The sequence below is a fragment of the Chelmon rostratus genome, chromosome 21 (genome assembly GCF_017976325.1).
Source record: "Chelmon rostratus isolate fCheRos1 chromosome 21, fCheRos1.pri, whole genome shotgun sequence".
In the NCBI taxonomy this organism is placed as follows: domain Eukaryota; kingdom Metazoa; phylum Chordata; class Actinopteri; order Chaetodontiformes; family Chaetodontidae; genus Chelmon; species Chelmon rostratus.
Window position 1 is genome coordinate 14,174,129 of NC_055678.1, and position 24,805 is coordinate 14,198,933.

A 24,805-nucleotide genomic window follows, 5' to 3' on the forward strand; every position below is an offset into this window, starting at 1 on the left:
AAATCAGCACAGAAGTGATACATTTGTGATAGAAGTCTCTGGAAAAGATACAGATAAGCAGAATTCCTATTATTATGTTAGGCTCTGCGGCACAAATAGATAAAACCGTATTTCACCGGAACCTTACGATACAACAACAACACGGACACATTTTAGAGACGGACTCTGAACAAACGCAGGGTCGACGCTGGAGGGAGATTTGAGAGGCGCATGGACCACAGTCGGCCCCAAACTTTTCTGTCGACTTAAGCGGTTGATCAGTTTCTTGCTTTATCGTCACGTTTTACCATCATGGAAGCAGACGGCGACATTAAAACGACGCCGAGAGGGTTTCACTGCACTCTGTGCAACGTCAACTTACCAAACGGTAAGCTAACTGAGCCACATGCCAGTCAGATGAACTTGAAATAGATGTTTCTAGTCGCTCCTCGTATTTTACATGTGGTTAAAAGCAGACGCGGCCGAAAAAATCCGGCTTACTTTATTAGGGAGGCGAAAAACATTACTTTGATTTGTTGTCTGTGTAAAGCATTGTTGCAACAGTTAGCAAATGTTGTACTGTGTTAGCCAAAGATTTTTAAGGTTAGGATATATTTGTCATGCTTTGTATGGGTTCATACAGTTGCTGCACGATACGTTTTGATCTTTGAAGCTGTGGTATTTCTAAAAAATAGTTTCTTCTGAAGCCTTCGTCATGTTTTGATTTCCTGCAGTGCCGAGCGTGGATCAGCATGTCAAAGGGCGGAAACACACGACGCTGAGCACTGTGCGGTCCACCAGGAAGACCCAGGAGGAGCACAGTGTGTTTGTCAGTGGCATCAAGCCTGACACCTCTCGGACTGACATAGCTGAATACTTCCAGCAGTTTGGGCCGGTCTCAGATGTTGTCGTGGATAAAGACAAGGTCAGTCGGCTTTAAAGGATGGCCCTAGCCTTACAGTGTGTGTCCATACCAAGAGCAGTCAGTTCACATCATGTGGAAAGTGCCTGATGGAGCCCGCTGTAGTCTGACTCTCACTCTGCTCTCAGGGTGTGTACGCCATCGTGCAGTTCAGCGAGACTGACAGCATACAGGCAGCCCTGTCCTGCGCTGAGCATCGGATGAAAGGCCTGAAGCTGCGCGTCAAAACCAGGGAAAAGAAGGATTTCAAGTTGATTCCCAAGAAGAAGAATGACTTCCAGAACCTCCAACAAGTCCTCGACTGTCTCAAACCCCAGCTGTGTCAGCTGGTGTCTGTAAGCATTCTGTTGTCAAGTATCAATTAAGAGTGGGACTGAGGGGATGGGAAATTCACTTTGCTGTAATGAGTGTCACAGCCTGTAGGGGCTGCTAGTGGTGCTTGAGTCTGCATTTTGTTCCATGATACAGTATATCTGATAATGTAATGGTGTTGAATTTGTGTAGTTTGATATAAGATAAATATACATCTTAAAATATAGTAAATAATGTTAATAGTACATACTTTTGGAAATTGGTGGGCAAAAAACTGATATACTTTATACTGACAGGAAACAGTGCATATTAGTCAAACACTTTAACATTAATATGTATTTGGACTCCGCGTTAGTCCTGGCCAATGAGAATCGACCATCTTATTACAACAGGTCTTGTTAACAAAGGGACTAGGTTGTTGTCCGTTGTTCACCCCCAGGTGGATGCCCAGATGCAGCACATTGTCGAGCGATGTCAGCTGGGGGAAAACGAAAAGAAGGCCCGAGGCTTGCTGGTTCAACTCCTGGAGGAGGTTTTTGTGGAGTTTTTCCCAGGTGACCTTTGTAAACATGCATACAGAGAGTCCGTTTCTGAAACCTTGTGTTGCATGATGATAATTGTGCGGAAGATCGTTGCAGATTGGCTCTCTCATTTTTAACATTATGTTTGGATGGTTTGCAGACAGCCAGATTCTGCCATTTGGTTCATCTGTCAACACTTTCGGCATCCACTCCTGTGACTTAGACCTGTTCCTGGACCTGGAAAACACCAAGGTGTTCCAGGCCCGTGCCAAGTCCACCACAGAGCAGGTCTGACGTTTTAAAAAATACAGTCAGTTGTGCCTATAAAGTGCTTTTACAGTCTTTTTTTTTTTTTCTTAACCTCACTGATGCCTAGAGGTTGACCAGTAATCAGCCAAAACAATTAATGCAAATGCATGCATACAAAAACAAATGAATTGAAACACTATCAACTTTTAAATTTGTAATTCACTTTTTAAATAAGTCTATTGTGCTAGCCTCTTTAATGCAACTTTTGTGTCTGTTGAATTATCCAGTGTTTTTGCATTTTTCCTCAAATATAGGCCTAATTTCCTAAAAGGCCTAAAAGCCTTTGTGATAATAACCAATTAATTCCAACTTTAGGAAACGTAACTTTATCTGAAAGTTTTTATTCGAACAGCAATCTTAAAACAACTGCAGAATAATTTCCCCCATATTACAGGGAAACTTAAATAATTCATGTAGACTTTAATAGATATTGAATACATTAAAGTTACAGAAACATAATAGCTATGTATTTTCATCTCTTAGCTTTACTGAATTAATTGACATTTGTATTGAATTGTATTAATTACTTTGACTTTCATGATCAGTTCCAGATTTCTTTATTTAGGTTTTATTACTTTGACTTAGATTTTCAGTTCCATTCAGTTATCCAGTTTAATAAAGTTGTTCCTGCTCCAAACTATCCTGGTTATATCGGTCTTTCAAATGTTTCAATCCACAGACTTTATAGCCAAGAAACAGCATAAAACAATGTTAACGTTTTTAGGAGCTGCATGTTGAATCTTCTTTCTTCCCTCTTTCTTCAGGCAGGGGAGGGCATGTCAGACGACGGCCGTTCTGAGGACTCCATCCTCTCTGACATTGACCTGTCCACTGCCTCTCCGGCCGAGGTTCTGGAGCTTGTGGCAGCGATCCTTAGACGCTGTGTCCCCAGCGTCCACAAAGTCCAGGTGGTCAGCAGCGCTCGTCTTCCCGTTGTCAAGTTCCATCACCGGGAGCTTAACCTGCAGGGGGACATCACCATTAACAACAGGTGAGTGGATGACTGAGGACACCGTGTGGTCATAAATGTTGTTTTTATGTTGTACAGTGAGCAGAATTATTGTACTTTCTTTCTTTTCTCCGATCCTGTTTCCTTCACTAGACTAGCAGTGAGGAACACCCGCTTCCTCCAGCTGTGTTCAGGGATGGAGGACAGGCTGAGGCCTCTGGTGTACACCATCCGCTTCTGGGCCAAGCAGAAGCAGCTGGCTGGTGAGATGAAATGACTCTGTAGGGTGTAGCTTATAGCACCAGTTCTGTTTGTAATAAAAACAGATGCCATTTTTTAAAACTCCAGATTAAGGTCTTGTTGTTATCTGGTGTATTTAGGTTATCATTTCACTTTTTGGTCAACATACGTCAGTAGAACTTCACTCGCCCCGTATGATCATGCAGTGCCTTTAAGGGTCTTGTTATGGAAGCTGTTTAAAAAAAAAAAAGGTGCAGCTATTTTTTTGTTGGAATAGTTCAGACTCCATCTTTTGATGTAGAGTAAAATATTAAGAGCTCACTAATGACTTTATTCCTGGGGCATATTTGACTGTTATGACACAGTTTCCATTCTAGTGTGAAGCAAACAGGTTACAGATAAATAGTTTTTTTTTAGCATAAATCCAACAAAACTTTAGGATAACCAAAGCAAGTGGTTTGATATTTAAACTTAAAGAAAGCTGTCACACAGAGTTTATAAGAGGTTGTACGTGGCAGCAATGACTGTTGAATCACATGTCAGCAGAGATGTGATTGGATCATTCGTGGCGGATCCAGGGTCAGTTTGCTGGATTCCAGAATTGACGTTGTTGACATGTGATGATTATTAACAATGCTGGTTCCAAATGAGTGCTTTACCATCATGAGATATTGTACAAATACATCAGTTGTTGTATACCTGTCTTTACACTGGCATAGATGCCCATTAATGTCAGTGTAATGTAGCAGGTGTTTTGTATCAGCATTGGCCTCGCCTTTAGGAAACCTGAGAACGAAAGCCGCGCCACAAAGGCCCCTCCACACTAGGGCTGCGACAGTATGTTTATTTAGTGTGTTCGACGATGAAAAAAATGACTGTTTCTGTAAGTGGAGTCTGGTGGCTTTGGAAAGAACAAGCTGTTTCTGGTTAAACAAAAAAGGATCTTACTCTTCGAGAAAAAGGTCTATCTCTGTAGGGATCCTTTCCACAGTGTTGTCAGACTGAAAAACAGTCTGAGCCTGCCAGTGGCAAAAACAAACACTTTTAGTGGATGTGCATTGACAGTGTGTAAAAACACCTGTAGGGATTATTTTGCAGCCCGTTTATGGCTGCAGGGCTCTCACTCAGTGTTGTTGTCCCTATTTGTCCCTTAGGCATTAAAAAATGAGAAAATAGGGTCCATAAAATACAGGTCATATTTGACGGGACCAAGTATTGCAATTATATATTACGATTTATTGCAATTTTTGTTTGTCCTGTATATGCGGTTGTACAGCATTGTACTAATCTTTGTTTCATTTTGCTGTTAATAACACCATCATATTTACTTTGTTGCCTGTAGGTAATCCCAGTGGTGCCGGTCCTCTGCTCAACAACTACGCTCTGACACTCCTGATCATCTTCTTCCTGCAAAACTGTGAACCTCCTGTCCTCCCCACAGTGGACCAGCTCAAAGACTTGGCCTGTAAGTGCTGCGTTACTCAATGCCTCATGCAAGAACATTTTCATATTCTTACCCTAAACCTCCCACCTTTTCTGTGAGGCTTGATTTTCAAAGTTCAGATTCACAATAACTCTCTTAACTGCACAGACTAGTCATAAATAACTCGTTTCAGCCTGATGAGTGCCGCCTGTTCATGAGGAGGTGCAGGTTTGTGAGATTTCATCATTATCTCCTAAAACTGCCATCTAAGGTTACCTGATCCTCTCGGCGTCTCTTAATTCACTCGTTTGTGCCACTTAAGAATGAATGTGTTCGTACGAGAAGTTCTTACTTGAGGCCCAGTGTGTCCTGATCCCTGCTTCTCTTCATGACTGTGCAATTAACAATTTAAACAATTTTTATAAACAAAAATGGAGAAACATTGTATGGGGACATTTGGATAAGATTAGTCCAGGGATGTCAGTACGTCTCTTTTTCAGTGTTGCAAATATTTCACTTTTTAACAAGGATTTTTCCAGACAGGAAAATACTTCTATAATGTAGATCCTTCAGGCATGTCCAAACTATTCCATGAAGAGCTGAGTGGTTTTTGTTCCAACCAGTCAAGAGGTCATCTAACCATCAGCTGAAGACTGAGATCAGCTGATTAAGTGAGTCCAGCCTGGCGTGCTCCTCCTTGGTTGGAATGAAAACCTGCAGCCACTCGGCCCTTCATGGAATAGTTTGGACATGCCTGCTTTAGATGGTCCAATGAGATGAAAATGGCAAGTTAATTTGTCTGTTTTGCTGTCATTTCAGTTTTATGCCATCTGTTAACCAGTTTATCAGTCGTTCTGTGTTCGCCTCTTTGCAGGTGAGGAGGAAGAGTGTGTGATTGAGGGCTGGAACTGCACCTTCCCTAGTCAGCCTATTGCAGTGCCCCCCAGCAAGAATACACAGGACCTCTGTAAGTGAGACTAGATTTCAGTGACATGTTTTTATGTATTCTTGCTTCTTCATATATCTAAAAACGACTTGATGTAACCTCTTACACACAGTGCCAGCATCACTGCTCTTTATGCACATGTATGGTTTCTCCATCCAGGCACCCTGCTCGCTGGCTTTTTCTCCTTCTATGCCGAGTTTGATTTTGCCAGCAGTGTCATATCTGTCAGGGAGGGGTGTGCACTCCCAGTCACTGATTTCCTCAGCCAGAATAAAGAGCAGGCCATGCAAGAGGAACAACCCATCAAGACTCATCACCACGGTCTCAAACTGGGCCCCCTAAATCTCTCAGACCCCTTTGAGCTCTCCCACAACGTAGCTGGAAACCTGAATGAACGCTGTCAGCGCAGCTTCCAGAGGGAGTGCCAGGAGGCCGCCAAGTACTGCCGCAGCCTGCAGTACCAGCGCAAATCCACCAAGGGAAAGCCATGGGGGCTGCTGCGCTTGTTGACCCCCCACGGGGAGGTCCCACATACCAAAACAGAGCAGCTGACCATCAGCATCCCCTTCAAATTCGCGTCACTCCCTGAAGTGCTGCGAAATCAGCTGCACATGGCGGGAGATGGTTTCCGGCTGCTGTGGTTTCAGAAGGTTTGCTCTGCCGTGGAGGGAGTCTTCCAAAGTGTTCTCCAGTGTCGCCTCACTCCCTCCGCAGACGGCGTTATTGGTGAGGATTCAGCTGTGGATGCTGCCGAGGAAATGGAAACTCCACCAGCTTCCCTCAACACATCAGCAAATGACAGCTACAGCAGTGTTGAAAGCCAGAACGAAGCGAGCCCTCTGGGTACAGCCGTGCTCGGTGCCAAGAGGCCGCTGTCCTCCGGCAGCGATGCTTCTGTGTCGCCTCAAGGCAAGAAGCCAAGACTGGCGAAAAGGGGCAAGCCTGAATCCCCTCACTGGACCTGTGTGCAGAAGCACATGGTGTGGGCTGGCAGGAGGAAAGTGAGAAGGGAGCTGATCAAAGATGCAGACTCGAAGCCAGAGGGCAGCTGTATGGAGCTGGAGTGCCAGGTCACAGCTCACATCACTGAAAAAGAGCCGGAGCTCAAGGAGCCCCTGGAGTTCAAGGTTCAGCCCCAGATGGTGGGTGGGACAGAAAGCACAAAGGCGGTGCTCAAGTTAGAGCCAACCAGTGACAAGACAGGAGTTTTTCATGACTTCTTTCATTTCCTGGAAGCGTTCTTACCAAAGATGGTAGAGACCTTGCTAGAGAGACAGGAAGTTGGAAGCACTTAAAACTGGTCCTATTTCAGTTTTCGCCGTCCAATCAAAGAATTTTGTGTTTTCTTTCTTTTGAATCAAGGATGGCATTATTATTACTTGTATTAACCCTTGAGAGCGGGACATGAAAGAGAGTTACTGTGGCTTTATACTGACCAGGCATCAGTTATCGTATTTGTAAATATGGGCTTTGTCAGAAGTTTGTAGTGTTTTTGTGTATACTATATATTTGTCATTTGTTCAGAATAAGATTTCCTGATTAAGCCTACTTTTTATGTTTGAGATGGTGGCTTGGTTTTAGTACATTTCTGTTTAAATTAAGGCTCTTACATCATGAAGCTTTGAAGGGTAAATTCAGTAGCAGACGTTTGGTTTACGCACCGTGTGATGCTGTCTTCAAATGAATAAAAAAGTCTTTGTAAATCTCTGTCTTTCTACTTAGAAACAAACTGTTTTGTGTCTACAAACCGCATGATTGCTTTCAACAAACATATTTGAAATTATTATTAATTTATGATGATATATTTAGGAGGAAAATTTATTTTATTTTTTTGGAATGGGGTTCTGACACCCAGAGATGCTCCCGTAATTCCTACTCGTGGACACATTGCATCAGCATCCCACAGTGGTTCAGTGAGGATTGGGGGGGGGCACTACATTACAAAACAATTTTTTTCAAATTTAATGCAACTTAAAATGAGTTTGTAAGCAATTTACAAGCAACTTAGAACAAGTGTTAAGAACAGGTTGATAAAAACTGAGTATGGTCCACTTGTTTTTTTTATTAAATATAATGTCAGTATTTGCAGTGGTGTATACAAACAGTAGCTGTGATTAGTCAGGACCATATGTTCATTTATTTTTGACCTCAGGCATAATCTTTAAGCAGTCCCTTTTTCATAAAGATTCAGTAATTGTAGTTCACCTTATTTGCAGGAATGGTGTCTGTGATTTGGTTCAGCTTATGTCATGGGCTGCCAGAGAGGGGCCGCCGAGTGGAGCGGCCCCTCTCCATTCGGGCCTTCACTCATTGACTGAGACGGATGAGAGTAATTACTGAGGCAGGCCGACTGCTTTATTATGGCGGGACAAGCAGGAGCAGAGGGATTCACAAAGGTCCCACGTGCTGATTAACATCATTCATCTCACTCTTAAAGGGAAATACAAACGGCCGGCAGGTTAGATGTGGCTGCGGAGGATGGAGATGTTTGAGATGGCTCACCACATGTTAACCCGATGCTGGTTTGCATAACTGATAGTTTGTTGTGGCCGTGAAGTTAAAGATAAAGCTGCTGTATGACCCAAGAACTCAGTTCATTTGCAGTTCAGAAATCACAATGAATTCTTTGGTAGTAATCAGAAAAAATCAGCTTATTGCCAAATCAAATAAGATTTTTAAAAAGTGTATTTTTGCCCAAGATATTATCTTTGGTTCATTTTTGCTTGACTGTTATCAGAAAGACAAATATTGAATTATGACTCCACTTTGAAGCAATATAATATTATTAAAATATTGATTTTTTTTTAGCCGTGCTAGCTGCACGGCTCTGGGAATGGTGATGTTGATCTGGTCTTTGGTCCAAGCTGAAATATCTCATCAACCGCTTCATGGATTGCTGTGGAGTTTTGTCCGTTCATGTTCCTCAGAGGATGAATCCCTACGACTGCAGTGGTTCCCCGACCTGCCCTTCAGCGCCACCGGCAGGTCAGAGTTTTCAGGTATCCTGTGACGTAGCCCAACATCTATTAGAGGGATGAGGACTAAATGTTGTTTTCAGGATTATTTGTAATTAGCTTTTTGTTTGTTCTTTTGAATGAAATTTCTCAACAGTTACTGCATGACTGCCGTGAAATCCGCGACACACATCCGTGTTTGCAATCGCTAATTAGCAAATGTTGCCATGCTAACACGCTAAAACGTGACGATGAACATAAACAGCATGATAGCATTATCATTAGCATGCCAGTGTTAGCATTTTAGCTCAAAGAACAGCTGGGCCCACGCTTTACAGAACTGCTAACGTGGCTGTAGGTGTTTGTTTTTGAGGATGAATCACTGATTGTTCTTGTTTATTTTTCTGAGATTTTGATGCCACATCACTCGAACATAAGCCATTTGCTTTCACCGACACTCCAGGCTACTCCAATATCACTATCGCTTGTTTTTCAAAGGTGCTCCTGATAAATGGCCTGTCTCACACTCACACACACCTCTAAGCCAGAGAGTCAAAGTGATTGATATCAGATTTCGGAGGGTGTTTGCTGTTGGCCTAATACAAGAAAACAAACTAGGCTATAGTTGTTATTACGATAAGACTCATACAAGCATTTGTCCTCATGTTACTCCTCATCAGATAAAGCAATGTATTGTAAAAGCTTTGTAAAACAGATGGACAGCAACACGTATTCAGTCCTGGAAAACACTGAGAAATGGTTTCATCAGGCGTTAATGACCAACTGCTTCAGTTACATGAAGCTCATTTGCTGTAATTACGATAAGAATTGATTGTGGTGGCCTGTTATATGTGTGCTGCGTCTGACAGAACGTGGAGCCTCTTCTTCATTTAGAGTTCCCCGGAAAAAAAAGCTAATTTCACATTTTGTGTAATTGGTTTTCCACTGGGAAGTCTCCCCGGAGACTTGAAATCCCAACAGCTTGCCGGCGATATCAGCTGTTTTTTTCAATATCAGCTTCCGTGCAGCGCACTGTGACGCATGAATGCATTGAGTCACGTCTCGTATGATGTCATCGTGTTTGTGTGATGCCGTAAAGACCTGTCTGTGTAATCTGATGCCTAGAATATGCATGGCGAGTGAGACGTTGACTTCATCCTTAATTAGCACACTGACCAATTTGTAGTGACTGTGAGAACATGCTCTGAATCAGATCGCCAGCCTCTCCTGAGTCCCCTAACACCTGTCTCACCACCCACGAGAGTTACCTGAAGCTGCCGTCGCCAGCTCGCTCGTAAACATGTCGGACGGGGGGGGATATTGCTGTAATTGGTTAGCTGTGTTTTCCAGAAAAGACGAATGGTCTGAGTGACGCTGCTCTTGGCTCTCGGAGTAGCTTCGGCCCTCTGGGGAAAAAGAATCGCATGAGACATCGCTGTGTGGGATATCAGATGAGCAAAAGTGAAGCCCTGGCTTGTGCACCCATTGTTTAGGATTTGTGTGTGTGTGTGTGTGTGTGTGTGTGTGTGTGTGTGTGTGTGTGTGTGTGTGTGTGTGTGTGTGTGTGTGTGTGTGTGTGTGTGTGTGTGTGCGCCCCCCCAAAACAAGCAAAGAAAGTCTAACGTGGAAGTGAAAGGGAAATATGTTATTGTTTGCTCACAAGTCATCTGCAGAGCGTCTGACTAACACTCAATGGGCCCTTTCAGAGCCATTTGTATGGTCATGAATTATCGCATCGTGGTAGTGGGCAGCCATCAACCCCTCATTTTGTCTCCTGAGCTGTGCAAACAGACCTGGCTGCCTGAAAAGCACTCTGTTCATATTAGTGGCTCCCCCACTCTGGAGATAAGGCTAAATAAAAACGCATAATCATTTCCCCCTTTCTGTCTGTGATGGCAGGAAGGAGTCAGACATTCTCCGGGGAGATTGCTCTTACACCAGACTGGACTTCTGCATGCGTGTGTTTAATCTTCCTTTTCTATTTGGACTAGGCAGCGTGCGCGATGCAAATGGAAATGGTGGAGACGGGCTCAGGGGAAAAGCTTTTAGAGCTCCTTTTAAGGAATGCAGGTAGATGCGTACAGTAAGTAGATTTCCAAGATCACGATTTGTTCAAGTTAGGAAATTTTCTCTGTCTTATACCCGACAAAACCGCAGACATCATTAGCACCAGCATCAGTGGGAAAAGTTGGTAAAGATAAGAGAAAAAGTATTGAAAATCAGTAGCCTCCTACTGGTCCTATTATCTTGGCCCTGATGGCGACTCAAACACTTCCCCTGTCAGGAGGAGCCCAAACTGCTCTTCAGGAGTGCATTAGCTGGGGTTTATTGGTCTGTGAAAACTTGGATCTGTCTGCCCCTTCCCTTATCTGAGGGCTGTTACCGTCTCAGTGTTTACCTACAAACGGCGGATAGCTAATGAGTTTTTCTTGCGCATGTTGTTGTTTCTTGCCATTGCCTTTTACGGCCTGTGGAGTGAGCGCCGAGAAGCTGATTGCTGGAGCAGAATTAACTAAATGTTCAGGATAGCCACCGTTAGCTGTTTGAAATGGCTTGTCGAGGACACATATCAGTTCCCTCGAATGGATGATGATTTATTCATGATTTAAGTACTTTTAGCGATTCCACCCTTTATTCCAAACTCGTCTGATTGTTAAAAGCCATTTTCCAATTTATGATGCATTTTGCAGTTTTGCATCAATTTGGCCATCATTGGCTGCCAAATTTGCAGTGCACTTATTGTCCCTCAATAGCACTTTGAATTATGGTACAATAATTGCTCAGAAATGGTCACTGCAATCAATGTGTAATACCACAATCCACTTACAGCCTTTATGGCATGGTCATATACACTTTAACTGCTTGTTTATTGTCAACAGCAGCAGCAGCTCTACAGAGGCTGTCAGCGGAAATTTATGCTCAAATCAAGTTGTGTTTTTGACAAGGGCTTAGGGACAGATGAAGGAAAAACCATTGTTTTTTACAGCTCTATAAACAGCACATGAGAGGAGTTGTCATGACTTCCCCAGGGAAGGTGTGCCGTTATGATATCTGGCACTGTGACAGTTTCTTTGATTTATCCATGATCTAATACATGGCTGATACTAATGTTATAAAGCAGGGCTGTAAAAGATTATTAAAGCTTCCTTTTCGCTGTTTATTACACTCCTGCTATGTTTGCACAATAGGTATGCTGCTAATAAGAAGGCACACTGTTTCATAATGTTGTAAATATACATATCAAATCTGAATAAACAGTACATGGCAAATACACAAAATACTGTCACTTTATGAGTTGGTTGAGAAGATTGACACCACTCTTTTGTCTTTGGCTTTTGTTGACTAGCTGCTATAAAGCTAGAGCCAGCTCCAGGTTAGCATAGCTTAGCATAAAGACTAGAAACTGCCTGGCCCTGTCCAAAGGTAACAAAACCCACCTATTGGCACGTCTAAAGCTGACTAATTAACATGTTATTTTCTCGTTTGTTTAATCTGTACAAAAATCAAAGTGTAAAAACACAATTCCCTGTTATTCAGGGTGTTCTGTGCCAGACTACTTCTTGGCTCTGAGCATCCAGCAGAGACCCCAGGAAGCTGCTGCTCCAGCAAAGAAATAGTCAAGCACATAAGCCTCCTGTAAGATGGGGAATCCTGAGCTTCAGATGTGCTGGTAGATGGATTCTGATGCTGCCGGACAGAAACATTAGCTGTCTCCCTTTTTCCAGTCTTTCTGCAAAGCTAGGCTAACTGGTTCTGGCTGAAGCCTTTTGTGTTTAACGGACATATTTCAGAGCAGTCATCTAACTCTGCAATGAAGCAAATAAACTTATTTCCTGAAATGTGAAACTGTTAGCCCAGAATTTTACAAAATGACTGAACAAAAAGAAAAACAATTAAAAAGAAAATCTGTCATTTATTTCAGGACCACATCTGCCATAAAATCATCTCTATTCTGTGTACGAGCAGTGCCGCAAACACACACGTACTTCTATCCTTGTGAGGGCCCTCCTTGACATAATGCATTCCCTAGCCCTTACCCTCACCTTATCCATCACAACTAAATGCCTTACCCTAAACCTAAGCCTGATTCTAACCTACGCCTTAAAACCTACTCTGAAGCTTCAAACAGCCCAGTCCTCACTCTGTGGTTAAAAACCTCCGGTCCTCACTATGTAGCAACTACAAGTATACACACATGCACACACTAAAACGAGATCACCGCACTTGCACCGTTGGATAAGGGACGACTTCAGGTGTCATGAACTGAACAGCAGACCGTGAAGATCCAAGATAAACAGGAGCCACTGCAGCGGTCATAAATGTGACCGATTACATTAGACCGTCAGCACTTGAGGCCTGAAAGGTATTCGTGTACACAGTGTCTCTGTGCGAGTGTGTGCTCATGTCCCATCAGCGGTCCACACTTGTCCACAAACTCTCTGTGGTGAATTTGAAAAGGCAACGTAATAAAAGGCATAGTCGATGCAGCATCACCTCATCAAATAGTTGAATTCAATCATAAGAGAATTACTGCAGCGAAGATGTGAGTGTGTGCAACCCAATGGCGTTATTGATCTGTGGACGCTGCAGCCTATGACCTCTATCTCTAGACCATATCAATGGATTTATCACCATCTGAATAATACATGCAGGAGTGATGAGTGCATGGAGGGCCAAAGGTGAAGGGGTAAATGATTAGACAAGTTATGCTGCATCAATCCTGGATCAGATGCATTTCATATGAAGGGATGAATACTAATGAATTTATATCTTCTTCAAAGAAAAAGTTATCAAACTGTTTTCAATTAATCCCGTCTGTGTTTTAGAATGTAATTTTGGTGGCTTCACAGAGATCATTAACTACTCTTGCACAGAATAGGCTGGAGTCAATAAAACAATTGGATGACTCTGATTACAACAGTGTCCGTGCACTGCAAGAAATTCACCCTTATACACTTTAAAAAAAGCAACAACAAATTCATTGGCCATGGCGACCATCACTGTCATGTGAATATTCCATATAGCTCTGCATTCAAAGCTCACCTGCCAACCTCAACCCACTTTTGTGAACAAGGGCTGTACATTTTTAGAATATAGAAGATATTGTGTGTTCAAATTTCTTCTTCAATGTAAGACATTTTTATTAAAAATCAAAGAATTTCTTACTTCCCTCGCTGTCTTAAAGGCAAGTTATACTAAAAACAGGTGGTGTGCCATGTTTAAATATTCCTGGCAAAATGCAGAAAGTGTCTGGCAACAGAATCGGTGATCAGTGGATTGACACTACAGCTGTGGTAGCTGGTGTGAGCACTGTATACTGCAGGTTAGCAGGTCATCCCACCTTTCTCTGACTGTTGATACACTGGTCATTGTTGTTATGTTGCGGTTTCTGAACCCCAGTTGGAGCCTTTCTAAGGTGGAGGGTCGTCACGGCCCGGTGAAAGGACTTCAGTGTGGGTGGGTGCCAGTTAGACGCACATCACTCTCACCCACTGCTTCCTTTCAGCATCCAGAACTGTTTCACCTACAGGATTGTTCCATCACATATAAGGATACAGAGAGGGGGCAGGCGTACGTTGAATGAGCCGATAAACCCTACACTTGATTTACAGGTGCGCAGGCTTCTGCTGTGGACCATGATTTCAGGCCATAAAGCAGAGTGGGGGTCTGCATTATGGTCTGTCGGCGCTGTTCCTGGTGCCAAACGGAGGCATGCAAAGAAAATCCTAATGGTTTCTGTTGTTCTTTTTCTTCTACAACCATACATGGGTGACCTGTGAGAGGGAGAAATAGATAAATCTTTAAAATGTAAGTTTCAAAGCAACATAATAACAGGAAGGTTACATTTCAAGCTTAATGTTGAAAAAAAAAAAACTTGGTGCCTTATTTCCATTTGTGCTTGCATCAAAATTTGCTTTGGAAAGGTCAAATATTGTGTAGATAGTGTGACTATTTCGCAGAGGTAAGTTCCTCCTCTGCACGCGGCTGCTGAAGGGGGTGTGGTTAGTGTCACTCGGTGCGCGTCAGGTATCCATCCCGCACTATATAACCTGTGGACCGGGGGCGCAGCAGCACGACAGGCGCCCCGCCGGACCGACCACAGCTACACACAACTGTCAGAAAGTAAGTTAATCCTCCGCTGTTACTTTTTTAACCGCATCCTAGAAAGATTTCTGCGTTTAAGTTATGATCAAGTGAATGTATTTGTGTGAAGTGGACACCTTCAATAATTGCTACTTTTACTTTTTTACTTCAGCAAAAGCTGATTCAGGATTTTTTTTTTTTTAAGGGGGGTTTATTTCCAAAGCAGAATTCATTGTCTTGAAGGGAAATCCTGCCATGCTGTTTCTCCTCCTTCTCAGATGGCCAGCACTCTGAGATCCTGGATGATGTTTGCAGCGCTCGTCGCCTGCCTGCTGGTGTGTCTGAGCAGCTTCGCGGACGCGTACCCTCCCAAGCCGGAGAGCCCCGGCAGCAACGCCTCGCCGGAGGACTGGGCCAAATACCACGCGGCCGTCAGGCATTATGTCAACCTCATCACCAGGCAGAGGTGAGTCAGGGCGACCCAAGTCACCTCAAAATGGGACATTTTTCAACATGTCCTGTGACCAAACGATGCGGGAGCTCCTCCGGCAGACATTCCCACAGCGCACATCCCATCAGAGTTCATGTAACACTGCAGGACAACCTCAGGGATGTTGCAGGTCTATGAGTTTGAGTTTGTGTGAAATACGCAGAACTTGTACTTAAGTAAAAGTAGCAATACCACACTGTAGAAATACTGTGGAAATGCTTTAAATTTTGACTTAAATTACAGAAGTACGAAAAGTAAAAGTACTCATCATGCAGATTGGCATATTTCAGAGTAATGCATATTATATTATTGAATCATAATTGTTGATGCAGTAATGTGCTAACTTTAATATGGAAGCTGGTAAAAGTGGTTTGACACTTAATGTCGTTTATCTGCAGGGTAGCTTGTGAATTTCCCCTTTGGGATCAATAAAGTTTTTTTCTGAATCAATAATGGTTTTTCATCATTAATTTGTTGCTTCTATTTTATATTATTAAACAAAATCTTCAAAGTAGCTAGTAAATAAAGTTGACCAAAATACATGTATTAGAGTAAAAAATACAATATTGGAGTGGAATAACAGGAGAATTTTAAGTAGAAGAATACAGATTTACAGCAAAATTGGACTTTAGTACAGTACTTAGTTACTTCTATACCACCTGGAAAAGCTGAAGGGCTGAGACAAGCTGAAAAAGTTGCAGTGATTTGGTTTCTTTTCATCCTCTGACGGGGTCACACAGGTACCCCCTTGCTGCGAGGGATTAAGTCTCTGGCTCAAGGACAAGTTAGCAAGGAGAGCCACATGGGGGGATCGAGCCCTCGCAGCTGTGGCAGGACTTCACTCAGAAAGTTTTCCGCCCTGCGTCAGGATGTTGCTCGAGAGTCCTGCCCTTCTCTGGCTCGCTATTCTTACCTGACGTTGCGTTGATGTGCTTGTTGTGAGAAATAGTGTCACGGTGGTCACGAGTCTGGTTTTCCTCACATGGGTATAAAAGTGATATAATGGCTCCACAGTGACCCCACATCTTGCAATAGATGCACTGCAACACCGGACATCCTGATAATTTGATTTTGTGTCTGGCCAGGTGAAAATCAATGACAGAATATTTAATAGTTGACTGATGGTAGATTTTTGTCACCTTTCGGACTTTGACATGTAGCACATATCTTTTTTTGTTCTGTTGTGAAATGTCTTGAATTTTAAGTTTTTTGTCTGGTCACAGTGTTGATCAGATAATTGGTAACTGTCACCAAACACACTATCCCTGCTTGATAAAATTATGTTTAATACCAAGGAATGAGTTATGTGCTTCCACCTGGAGAAAATCCTGGGTGTATATTCTCATCATTGACCCTCCTGGTATGTAATTAAAGAGGCTGGATCCATCATTGCACTCAGAGGCCTCACAGTGTAGCCCCTGACGCCTCAAACAAAGGCAGGTTTTCTCTTCAGTGGCCAGGACATTGATTTTAGTAAAGACACTCGAAAAGACAAAGGCGGAGGGGCTTGTTATGTTTGCCTTACTGGACACTCGGCTGTGAACCTGAAAATCCTCCTTTTCTCTCATATAATTGCTCGGCTCATCTGTGATCGAGACCAAACGGAGAAGCAGCACTGATAAAACCTCAACAGGGTGTTTGCAGCTAACCGGCCCTGTTCACAAAAAAACAATATCTTATAGTTGAAATTCATAGGGAGGCCGACAGGAGGGTCACACCATCAGAGCAGCCAGCGAACTGCTGACGGAGCGACCGCCGGCGCAAAGCAGAGACGGCCTTCACATGAATGAGAATCTCCAGCTGGTAATATTTAGTTGCATTCGTTTCATGGCTGGTGTTTGATTTTGTTGCAGGTATGGGAAGAGGTCGACCCCCGAGCAGGAGATGGCGTGGCTGCTGTTTGGGCCTGATTCCAGCCAAGACACTGAACCACGGTGAGAGAAACGAGACGAGAATACATGTCTGGTTCAATCAATTTAGGCTTGTAAAGGCTGATACTGATACCAGTGATTTTAAACTAAAGGTGGAAATTTATGTGGGAAAATAACTGATCAGCCACAGCCCCTACCATGATTTGAAATGTGACAAGTAACTGGTTTGTCATCACAAATAAAGTCAGATCTTGATATTTATTAAGAAAATACCTGAAATGAAATCAAGCAATGTTTCTATTTCCAATTCAGTTTGAAGTTAACACATTACTGTTTTTGCCTGCTGTGTAATGTTTTAGAGTGTGAAAAAAACATTTTTGGTCAATGCATCTACCCTACAAGTGAGTTTGTGCCTCTTTTCAAACAGTGACAACACAGCCCTGCCAGGCCAACATATGGCTAAATTAATGTATTGCTGCAAGTCTTACTGCAGAAGGCTTCCATGGCTGTTCATAATGTTTCTCTTGAGCTCCTTGTTAAAATCATTTTACTGTTCAAGTGAGCGTTGATTCGCATTTTATCTCCCTCGCTTGGTCATGTCATGTTCATGTCTCAGTCTTGATTAACCTGTTTTTTTCCTTTTCTTACAGCTCAGACTACGGTGATCAGTGGTAAATGAGCCCACTGTTAACCCTGACCCACCCGATCCTTCGATTCATCAACAATCAAACAACAGTGAGATTCTCAAGTCACAGCCTGCACTGGACCTTGTGGCTCTCCAGATTAATTATTTAATGTGCATGCAAATCTCTCTCTCTGTTTGTATTTCCCTCTATCTATTTATTCAAAAATGTAAATAATTTGTATGAAAATCAATCTCTTTACAATAAAGATCTGAATGGGATGAAAGTATTAAATAGACACACACGCTTTGATATTTCTTCATTAATTTTCGAATAAAACCAACCGTACGCGCTGTTCTCGCCGCTGCCACTAGATGTCACTATATCACCAGGAAAAGCACACGAGTGAGTAAAGCGTGTCTCCTTGCTGCTCTTGTACGGGGCTCATATCGACGGCAGCGGACACGCTTCAACTTCACACCGGGGTACCATAGCAGAAGACGCGGCTGTCACCAGAAAACCCTCGCGGACATCCTTCGGGAATCAGGGTCAGTGCTACCGGAGCAGCCAACTGGCTTTTAATCAATGGGGCTATTTGTAAGAGCGCGCGAGCCGTTTTAGGTAAGGTCTCGTTAAAGATAGCAGTTTGTGTGGGCTGCTGTTGGCTTCGGTGTTGTGAAAGTGACCGCATAGATTAAACAGGGACCTGCCGCCGTGCTTCAACAGCTGCGAGGAGACCGCCGGAGACGTCTCAGAAAGCCCGCTGTATCTCAGACCGAGGAGGCATCCGGATAAAGGTGACCGGGCAGGTGAGCGCTTCAACCTTTAGCTGTTTTCCACCGCCGGAACGTGCTGTTTAGTTTGGCTTGGTGCGTTGCGATACTGCCGTTTTTAAGCGAAGCCTTCCCGGAGATGTAGTCCACCTTCTCCAGGTTGGTGTTGGTACACGCAGCTAGATACTGTTTTACTTGTCTTTTTACCCTTATTAATGGCGTTTAAGACACATTTTGTTTAGCCTCGTTTATCATTTTTCTTTCTCTGACAACGAGGAAACGCACATCCAGCACGAGAAAGCTACGCATTACCTCCACCATGGGCTCGTGCGCCGTGTATCTGCCTCAATCAGCGGCCACATGAAATTGTGATTAAGCTAGCCTAATTAACCTGAGGCTGTTTACACCTGTACAGCGGCGACAACTCGTTATACACCCGCCCTCGACAGCGTAGTTCAGAAATAATGTATGCTTCGTCTGAGTGGTGGAAATGAATTCAAACAATAATGTTGAGGACAACGACTGGATGCGCGTCATGCACCTGTTCACTGCCATTGCGCATGCCCACACATTCGGGGACGTGCACAGATGTTGGAGCGCGTGTGGGCCAAGAGAAGGGCAGGTGCTGTGTTTGTGTGTCTGACATGCAGGATAAACAAACAATAGTAAGACAGAGATCTATAAATAGGCCATTATAATAATAATAATATAAAGATTTTGAGGCAGTGTTTTAAAAGATTAAGGAACTAAGGTTTGGCCAGAGAGCGAGATTCAGTTTGCCAATTAAGCAGTTAAATTATCCAAAATGGTCCAAACTAGATTAAAGATATTTAGATTTATGATTTCATCGGCATTAGTGCAAAACTTGTTTCCCCGATAGAAATTGAACTAAATTGTTTTCATGCTTACAGCCAATCAGTATCCTTTGTATTTTCTTTTCTACATTGTCACCTTTTTTGAAAAGTGTTTTTAATCTATATGTTTATATTACAAACATACACACTACCCTCTATTGCCTATCTTTGAACAGTATAGAAGCAGCAGAATTGGACATTGGGGTTTCCTCCCTAGTTTCATCACCTGTTGCGCACATAATATCAAATTTCACTAGAAGATCATTCAAAAAAGACTAGACCGAAACATTTCAACAGTTTCCACACTGACAGCTACAGAAGCAAAAATGAGAATTAAATAAACCTCAAACAAAATAAGGAAGAAAGAAATAAAGTGTACCTTTCATTCCTTGCAAGGTATCCAGTTATATTTAACCCTGACCCAGTTCTTCATTCAGGAGAAGATTTCAGACGTCGCTGTATCCTACATAACAGTTAAAATGGTTTCCAGATTTCTAACACTTACTTTGCCTCTCAAAGCGTGATATTTTTATACATTTATACTTTGTGCCATAATTCTTACCCAACGCAATGTTAGGCCTGTATTTTCACCTTAAAATTGCCTTAAATTTGTAGCCCATCTTTTGCAAAAACACTGTGCAGTTTCACCCAAGTTCAGCTGGTGATTATGAATATTATTCAAACATCTATGATCTTGTCTTTTCTGTCTCATGCTCTCTTATGTATCTGTGAGGACATTGTATTACTGCAGAGGAAGTATTCAAATGTCCTCCACCAGCAGGAAAGAGGTTATTGTATTTTAAGTTGTTAAAGGAGATGCACTGTCCATTTGTGACTATTCAGGCAGATAAATGCAGTAGTCAGAGCAATGTGAAGTTCATGCTGTGCTGCTTGTTGTCCTGGAAGGGAATATTGGAGGGCCATTGCAGTGACATGACTTCACTTTACATGCAAATTAACCATTAGACCTGATCAACAAGCAACTCTAAGGTTCAACATTTGAGGCCAACTATGCAAAATTTGGAGGAAATTTATTTTGTCAGTTCAGTAAAAGTAAACATTCTTACTAGACTGTGCATATAGCACAGCCATGAATAATACTGAAAAGGGAGAAAATGGCGGATTTTCTGTGTTTTTCCTGGTTTATTTAGTCTATGCAGATTGTATCTATCAGGCAAAATCATGTTGGTGATAACTCTTTTAAACAAAGGTGCTGACATAGTCCAGACTATACAGTATATACTTTCCCACGGTTGAATTATCACATCAAACCACAGTTATATAGGTTTTATTTCAAAGAGCTTTTGTCCGGGATTAAAGAAACTTCAACTTTCTTATCAGTTTCTGTTTTGGAAGTGGGAGGTTTACCATAAATTTCCCTGCTTTTGGCCACTTTGGGGATTGGCTACAAGATCAGCAGGTCTGGTTCCTCAATAGACACTCTGCTTGAAGTTGGACTCTTTAAACTTCAAAAATGTGTCCTTCACTCTAAATTCTCTGAGGAGGATTTGAATACATTTTGTATGAGACACTGAATTGGATCAAATAAGGACAGAAATAGCAGTGTGGTGGTGTAGACAATGTGACCATGACATGTCTGAGCCTCAGAGTAACGCGTACTTGACATTTAATTAATACAAATCCTTTAAAATTGGTCACACGCTCTGAAAAATTCAAAGAGCTATCCCTGTGTGCCCCCTGATCCTCACCCAGATCTTACTATACCGAAGAAGTCAGACCTCACCCTGGCTATTTGACGTCACACACCGAATACTATTAATAAGAACACTTTCAATGGTGCAGTGACGCTGTGCAGTTTTACTGCTTTGACGGACTGAATGATTAATTACTGCATCAAACAGGAATTCTAATCAACTGTAGCTGGCACACAGCAAGGCTTTAAAAGTAGGACCCATCCACACTGGAGTCCACAGGGAGATTAATCTGCAGCAGTTCACACAGTCTCAGCATCTTTTTCCCAACCTCTGTGGTGTCATTCATAAAAATGATCTGCTCATTTACTCTCACACCTGCCACCTCATCCCCTTTGGCACAGATCTCCACATACTGAGGCTGTGGCATTACAGTGACTGCATCCTCCTGTTTTTATCATTGTGTTTACATACACACATCTTTAATGGGAAAGGTGATGTTTTTAGCTTTGCTGGCAGATGGCAAAGTCAGTCGGTCTGGTCGATCCACCACTTTTCGAAATATCTCATCAAGGATTGCGATGAAATTTGATACTGACATTCATGTCTCCCAGAGTGTGAAGTCTGCTAAATTGGGCATCTAGTGCCACCATCAGGTCCAATTTTTCACTTATTCAGTGAAAAGTCTTAATGTCTACGTGTGTGTGTGTGTATATGTGTATATATATGTGTGTGTGTGTGTGTGTGTGTGTGTGTGTGTGTGTATACAGTGCCTATCATAAGTATTCTATTGAATTAGACCATTAAATAAAAAAGGGGGTGAATAATTATGCAAACAATTATTTTTATTGATATATTTTTATTTTATTAACATTACTTTATAGAAATCTGTTTTCACTTTGACATTAAAGAGTTTTTTCCAATAAATGTTTCTGTTAAGAGAGGCAAATTTTATTGACCATGATTGATTTATGAAAGCAATAAAAGGGTAAAACATCAAAGGGGGTGAATACTTATGATAGGCACTGTATATATATATCACAGAAGAGACTATGGTTATACCTGACTTTTCACATAGCATCACCATTTGCTCAGAATTTCGTTTTGTTCAAATATCTGCGAGACTAACGATCACCTTCAGCTGTGCTCCATGTTTAATGCTGATTGCCAAATGTTTGCATGTTAACATGCATGTAAACTAGGACAGAAAGCATGGTAAACATCACCTGGTACACATTGGCATGTTAGGGTTTAGTATCGTGAGCATGTTAGCATGCTAGAATCAACCTTTAGTTTAAAGCATTGCTCCTCTCACAGCTGCTAGCATGGTTGTAGATTCTTTTTTTATTTTTTGTTGTCTGTTCTGCCCAGAGGCTTAGGATCAAGAATCAATGACAAACTGAAAATGTCATTGGTGTCAAATAATGTTCACGTTGTCAGTATTATCAGTAGCATAGCCTACAGTTTAGCCTAACATTCTCCTGCTTTACAGACGAAGCTTTTATAACATTCTGCACAACAGACCACATTTAAACGGTGGCCTTTTTCCTCACGCTCAGGGTGGGAAGCTCAAAAGATGTTAACAGAAGGACAATGTCGTACTGCTGCATTCCTGGTTGCAAGGCATATAAACGTAGAGAATCTGACAAATCGCTATCGTTTCACCACTTGCTGATTGATCAGCAACTAAAAAGACAATCGATTGTGAAACTCTAAAGGGATATCGGGCCAAATTTCAAGCTACCCTTAGCTAACGTTAGCATTCAACCACTGTCCGTCATGATCACTGTCCAAGGTGCTGATCCTCCAGCGACCTCTACGATGTGGGACATGGCTGCTCGTTGGTCCTGCAGATCAGCAGCATTCCCACTATGCTAGGAGGGGTTGCAGTCTTGTTGTTTCACTCCAAATATCAATTTTATTTGTGTATGTGTGTGGGTGGTGGTGGGCCTCCTTTACATGCATGGATTACCAGATTACCAGAGCTTACCAGTCTAAAAAGTGGGAGTGCATGCTTCACACAGCTTTCTCTCTCTCTTCTGCACGTCAACAAGCACTGAACTTAACTTACCTTTCCATATGTTTTGCTGTGCACTTTGGAACAGCTGTCGGGAGGAAACGCCCGACCATATGACTTGGCATAACGTTATTACTTTGATTATGGTAGACAGTCAAATACCTCTTACACATGATCATCTGATCTCATTCATATTTATTTTTAGACTTTTTGGTGTAGTTCAGGATGGAGTGAAGATGTGTGTGAGTGCAGATTAGCTGTAAAACTGTTTATTTAGCACCTGAAAATTTTTTGTACTGTCCCTTAATAAATGGCAACAAATACATAGAGGAGCAGACGTGCCCATGTTGTCTTAAAAGTGGGAATTTGCTATTTGATATTCCGGCTTTAACCTCCAGAGTTTCTCTCCAGAGAGAGTTTTGAGTGACATTGAAACAGTGACATTCATTCAGCGTATTCCATCCCGGCTGCTTCCTCAGAGAAGTGGGGCTCTTTAATGAAATCCCGGCAGGGTGGTGATTGTAAACGCTCCCCCCAGTTGGCTCTCAGCACTTTGCCTGAGTCCTTTACCCTCTCAGTGGTATGTACATGACATTTAATTCTAATTACATTAATTACAATCTGTATCAGCTGGGGGAAAAGGAATACCCATAGCACTGAGTTCATCAGGTTTTATTAGATATCTGCCATGAAGTGATATCTATTGATGGTGGTCGTTCCTTGGTAATAAAATCATACATCGCAAAATGCTAATAATTATGCAGGAGATAAGGAATTTGTGGCTTGATTTGTTACTGTTTGAGGATCTCTGAGTTGCTCATGTGGCCGTGGTGGCTAATGAGTTCCAAACCTGTGAGCTGGTGGTTGATCATTTACGATTAGACTTTTCAAGGCACGTTAAGTTTCATTGTTCAATCTGTGTCTGGGAAAAATGCTTGGACTGTTCTTTTCCATGCTGTTTTCTTACTGCCAAGTAATAGCACATTGTGTGCATCAATATGCATGCGAGAGGCATGACACAGCCTAATTTTCGGAATCATTCAGCCATGCAGCACAGGGCTTTAAACTGCACTTGAATTTATCCTCCCCTTCAGAAGACTTCCACACTTTATTTTGATTTGTTCAGGCATTTGTAGTGACTTGGGTGTTGATATGAGCCCCAGAAGGCAAGATTGAATGAATTGCTTTAATATTATCTGTTGAAAAAGAGTTTAATCTAGAATTTAGTTTGACAACAGAGAAGCACAAACATCCTGGCGCTTTCTTTAAGATACTTGAAGGCAGATATTTAAAAGAAGCTCCAGTGGTAGTTTTCATGAAGCCTTTTAAGTGACATCCCCACAATAATATAAACTCTGACAGATTTGTTTCTTTTTGTTTTTCTGTGGAAACTATATCTTACAGTGATTTTTGTCAAATGTCATTTTTCATTGCTTTAAGCAGCAGAAATGACATTTGAATCACCCTTGATTATATTAAAGTGGCAGCAGAGGTTTCAGGGGGATATTATTTTAAATCTATGCACATGAAACAAAAGGTACAGGTGTGATTACATATGATCGGGTAAGGTTTATGTACTGCACTCAGGCTACTGGAGCCAAATACAATAGGTTTGAAGTCAAAGTAAAAAAATGCTCAACTTAACTATAGCAAGAAAGCTGTTAAAGCCTTAGTTTTGGTTGGTGGGCTCTGTCAAAATCGATTTCTTGCCTATTGTGTGAATGCTACACTCTTGTTTTTTTTTTCAACCGTGACAATGCTATCCTCATATAGAGCAACTCTCTTTTGAAGTGGAACTCAAATCCAAAAAAAATAGACCCAATTTTAGCTCCAACTTATTATTATTTTACGCATTTTCCCTTGTTGCCATGGAAAAGCGCTGGGGG

The 24,805-nt window shown here is 42.2% G+C and overlaps 3 protein-coding genes across 4 annotated transcripts in view; all 3 read left to right on the forward strand.

The window, feature by feature from the left end:
* The first annotated feature begins 182 nt into the window (after window positions 1-182).
* tut1 (terminal uridylyl transferase 1, U6 snRNA-specific) lies at window positions 183-7,268 on the forward strand. The gene is made up of 10 exons (XM_041962882.1): window positions 183-367; window positions 714-904; window positions 1,030-1,236; window positions 1,653-1,767; window positions 1,895-2,022; window positions 2,808-3,034; window positions 3,146-3,255; window positions 4,575-4,697; window positions 5,530-5,622; window positions 5,761-7,268. The coding sequence occupies exons 1-10, from the start codon at window positions 292-294 to the stop codon at window positions 6,894-6,896; spliced, it is 2,406 nt and encodes an 801-aa protein (XP_041818816.1). The 5' UTR covers window positions 183-291; the 3' UTR covers window positions 6,897-7,268.
* A 7,649-nt stretch (window positions 7,269-14,917) lies between these two features.
* On the forward strand, window positions 14,918-17,760 carry LOC121624598 (peptide Y). Its single transcript, XM_041962377.1, has 3 exons — window positions 14,918-15,105; window positions 16,983-17,063; window positions 17,651-17,760. Exons 1-3 carry the CDS (start codon window positions 14,918-14,920, stop codon window positions 17,673-17,675), a joined length of 294 nt encoding a protein of 97 aa, XP_041818311.1. The 3' UTR covers window positions 17,676-17,760.
* Window positions 17,761-18,116: 356 nt separating this feature from the next.
* Window positions 18,117-24,805, forward strand: part of mpp2b (membrane palmitoylated protein 2b) — a 39,299-nt gene continuing 32,610 nt past the window's right edge. The window contains exons 1-2 of one of the 2 annotated variants that reach the window (XM_041962651.1): window positions 18,167-18,244; window positions 18,326-18,432. The gene's annotated coding sequence lies outside the window, so the exon portion shown is untranslated. Of the gene's footprint in view, window positions 18,245-18,325; window positions 18,433-24,805 lie in introns of both variants that reach the window. The other variant, XM_041962652.1, reaches the window with a different exon arrangement.

What these genes read in the sequence shown, in the direction of transcription:
- LOC121624598 (XM_041962377.1), top strand. Translation starts at nt 14,918, where the DNA reads ATGGCCAGCACTCTGAGATCCTGGATGATGTTTGCAGCGCTCGTCGCC. An exon ending in AACCTCATCACCAGGCAGAG is followed by an intron (nt 15,106 to 16,982) that starts GTGAGTCAGGGC and finishes ATTTTGTTGCAG; the next exon opens with GTATGGGAAGAGGTCGACCC. An exon ending in AGCCAAGACACTGAACCACG is followed by an intron (nt 17,064 to 17,650) that starts GTGAGAGAAACG and finishes CTTTTCTTACAG; the next exon opens with CTCAGACTACGGTGATCAGT.
- tut1 (XM_041962882.1), top strand. Translation starts at nt 292, where the DNA reads ATGGAAGCAGACGGCGACATTAAAACGACGCCGAGAGGGTTTCACTGC. An exon ending in GACATCACCATTAACAACAG is followed by an intron (nt 3,035 to 3,145) that starts GTGAGTGGATGA and finishes TTCCTTCACTAG; the next exon opens with ACTAGCAGTGAGGAACACCC. An exon ending in CCAGCTCAAAGACTTGGCCT is followed by an intron (nt 4,698 to 5,529) that starts GTAAGTGCTGCG and finishes GCCTCTTTGCAG; the next exon opens with GTGAGGAGGAAGAGTGTGTG.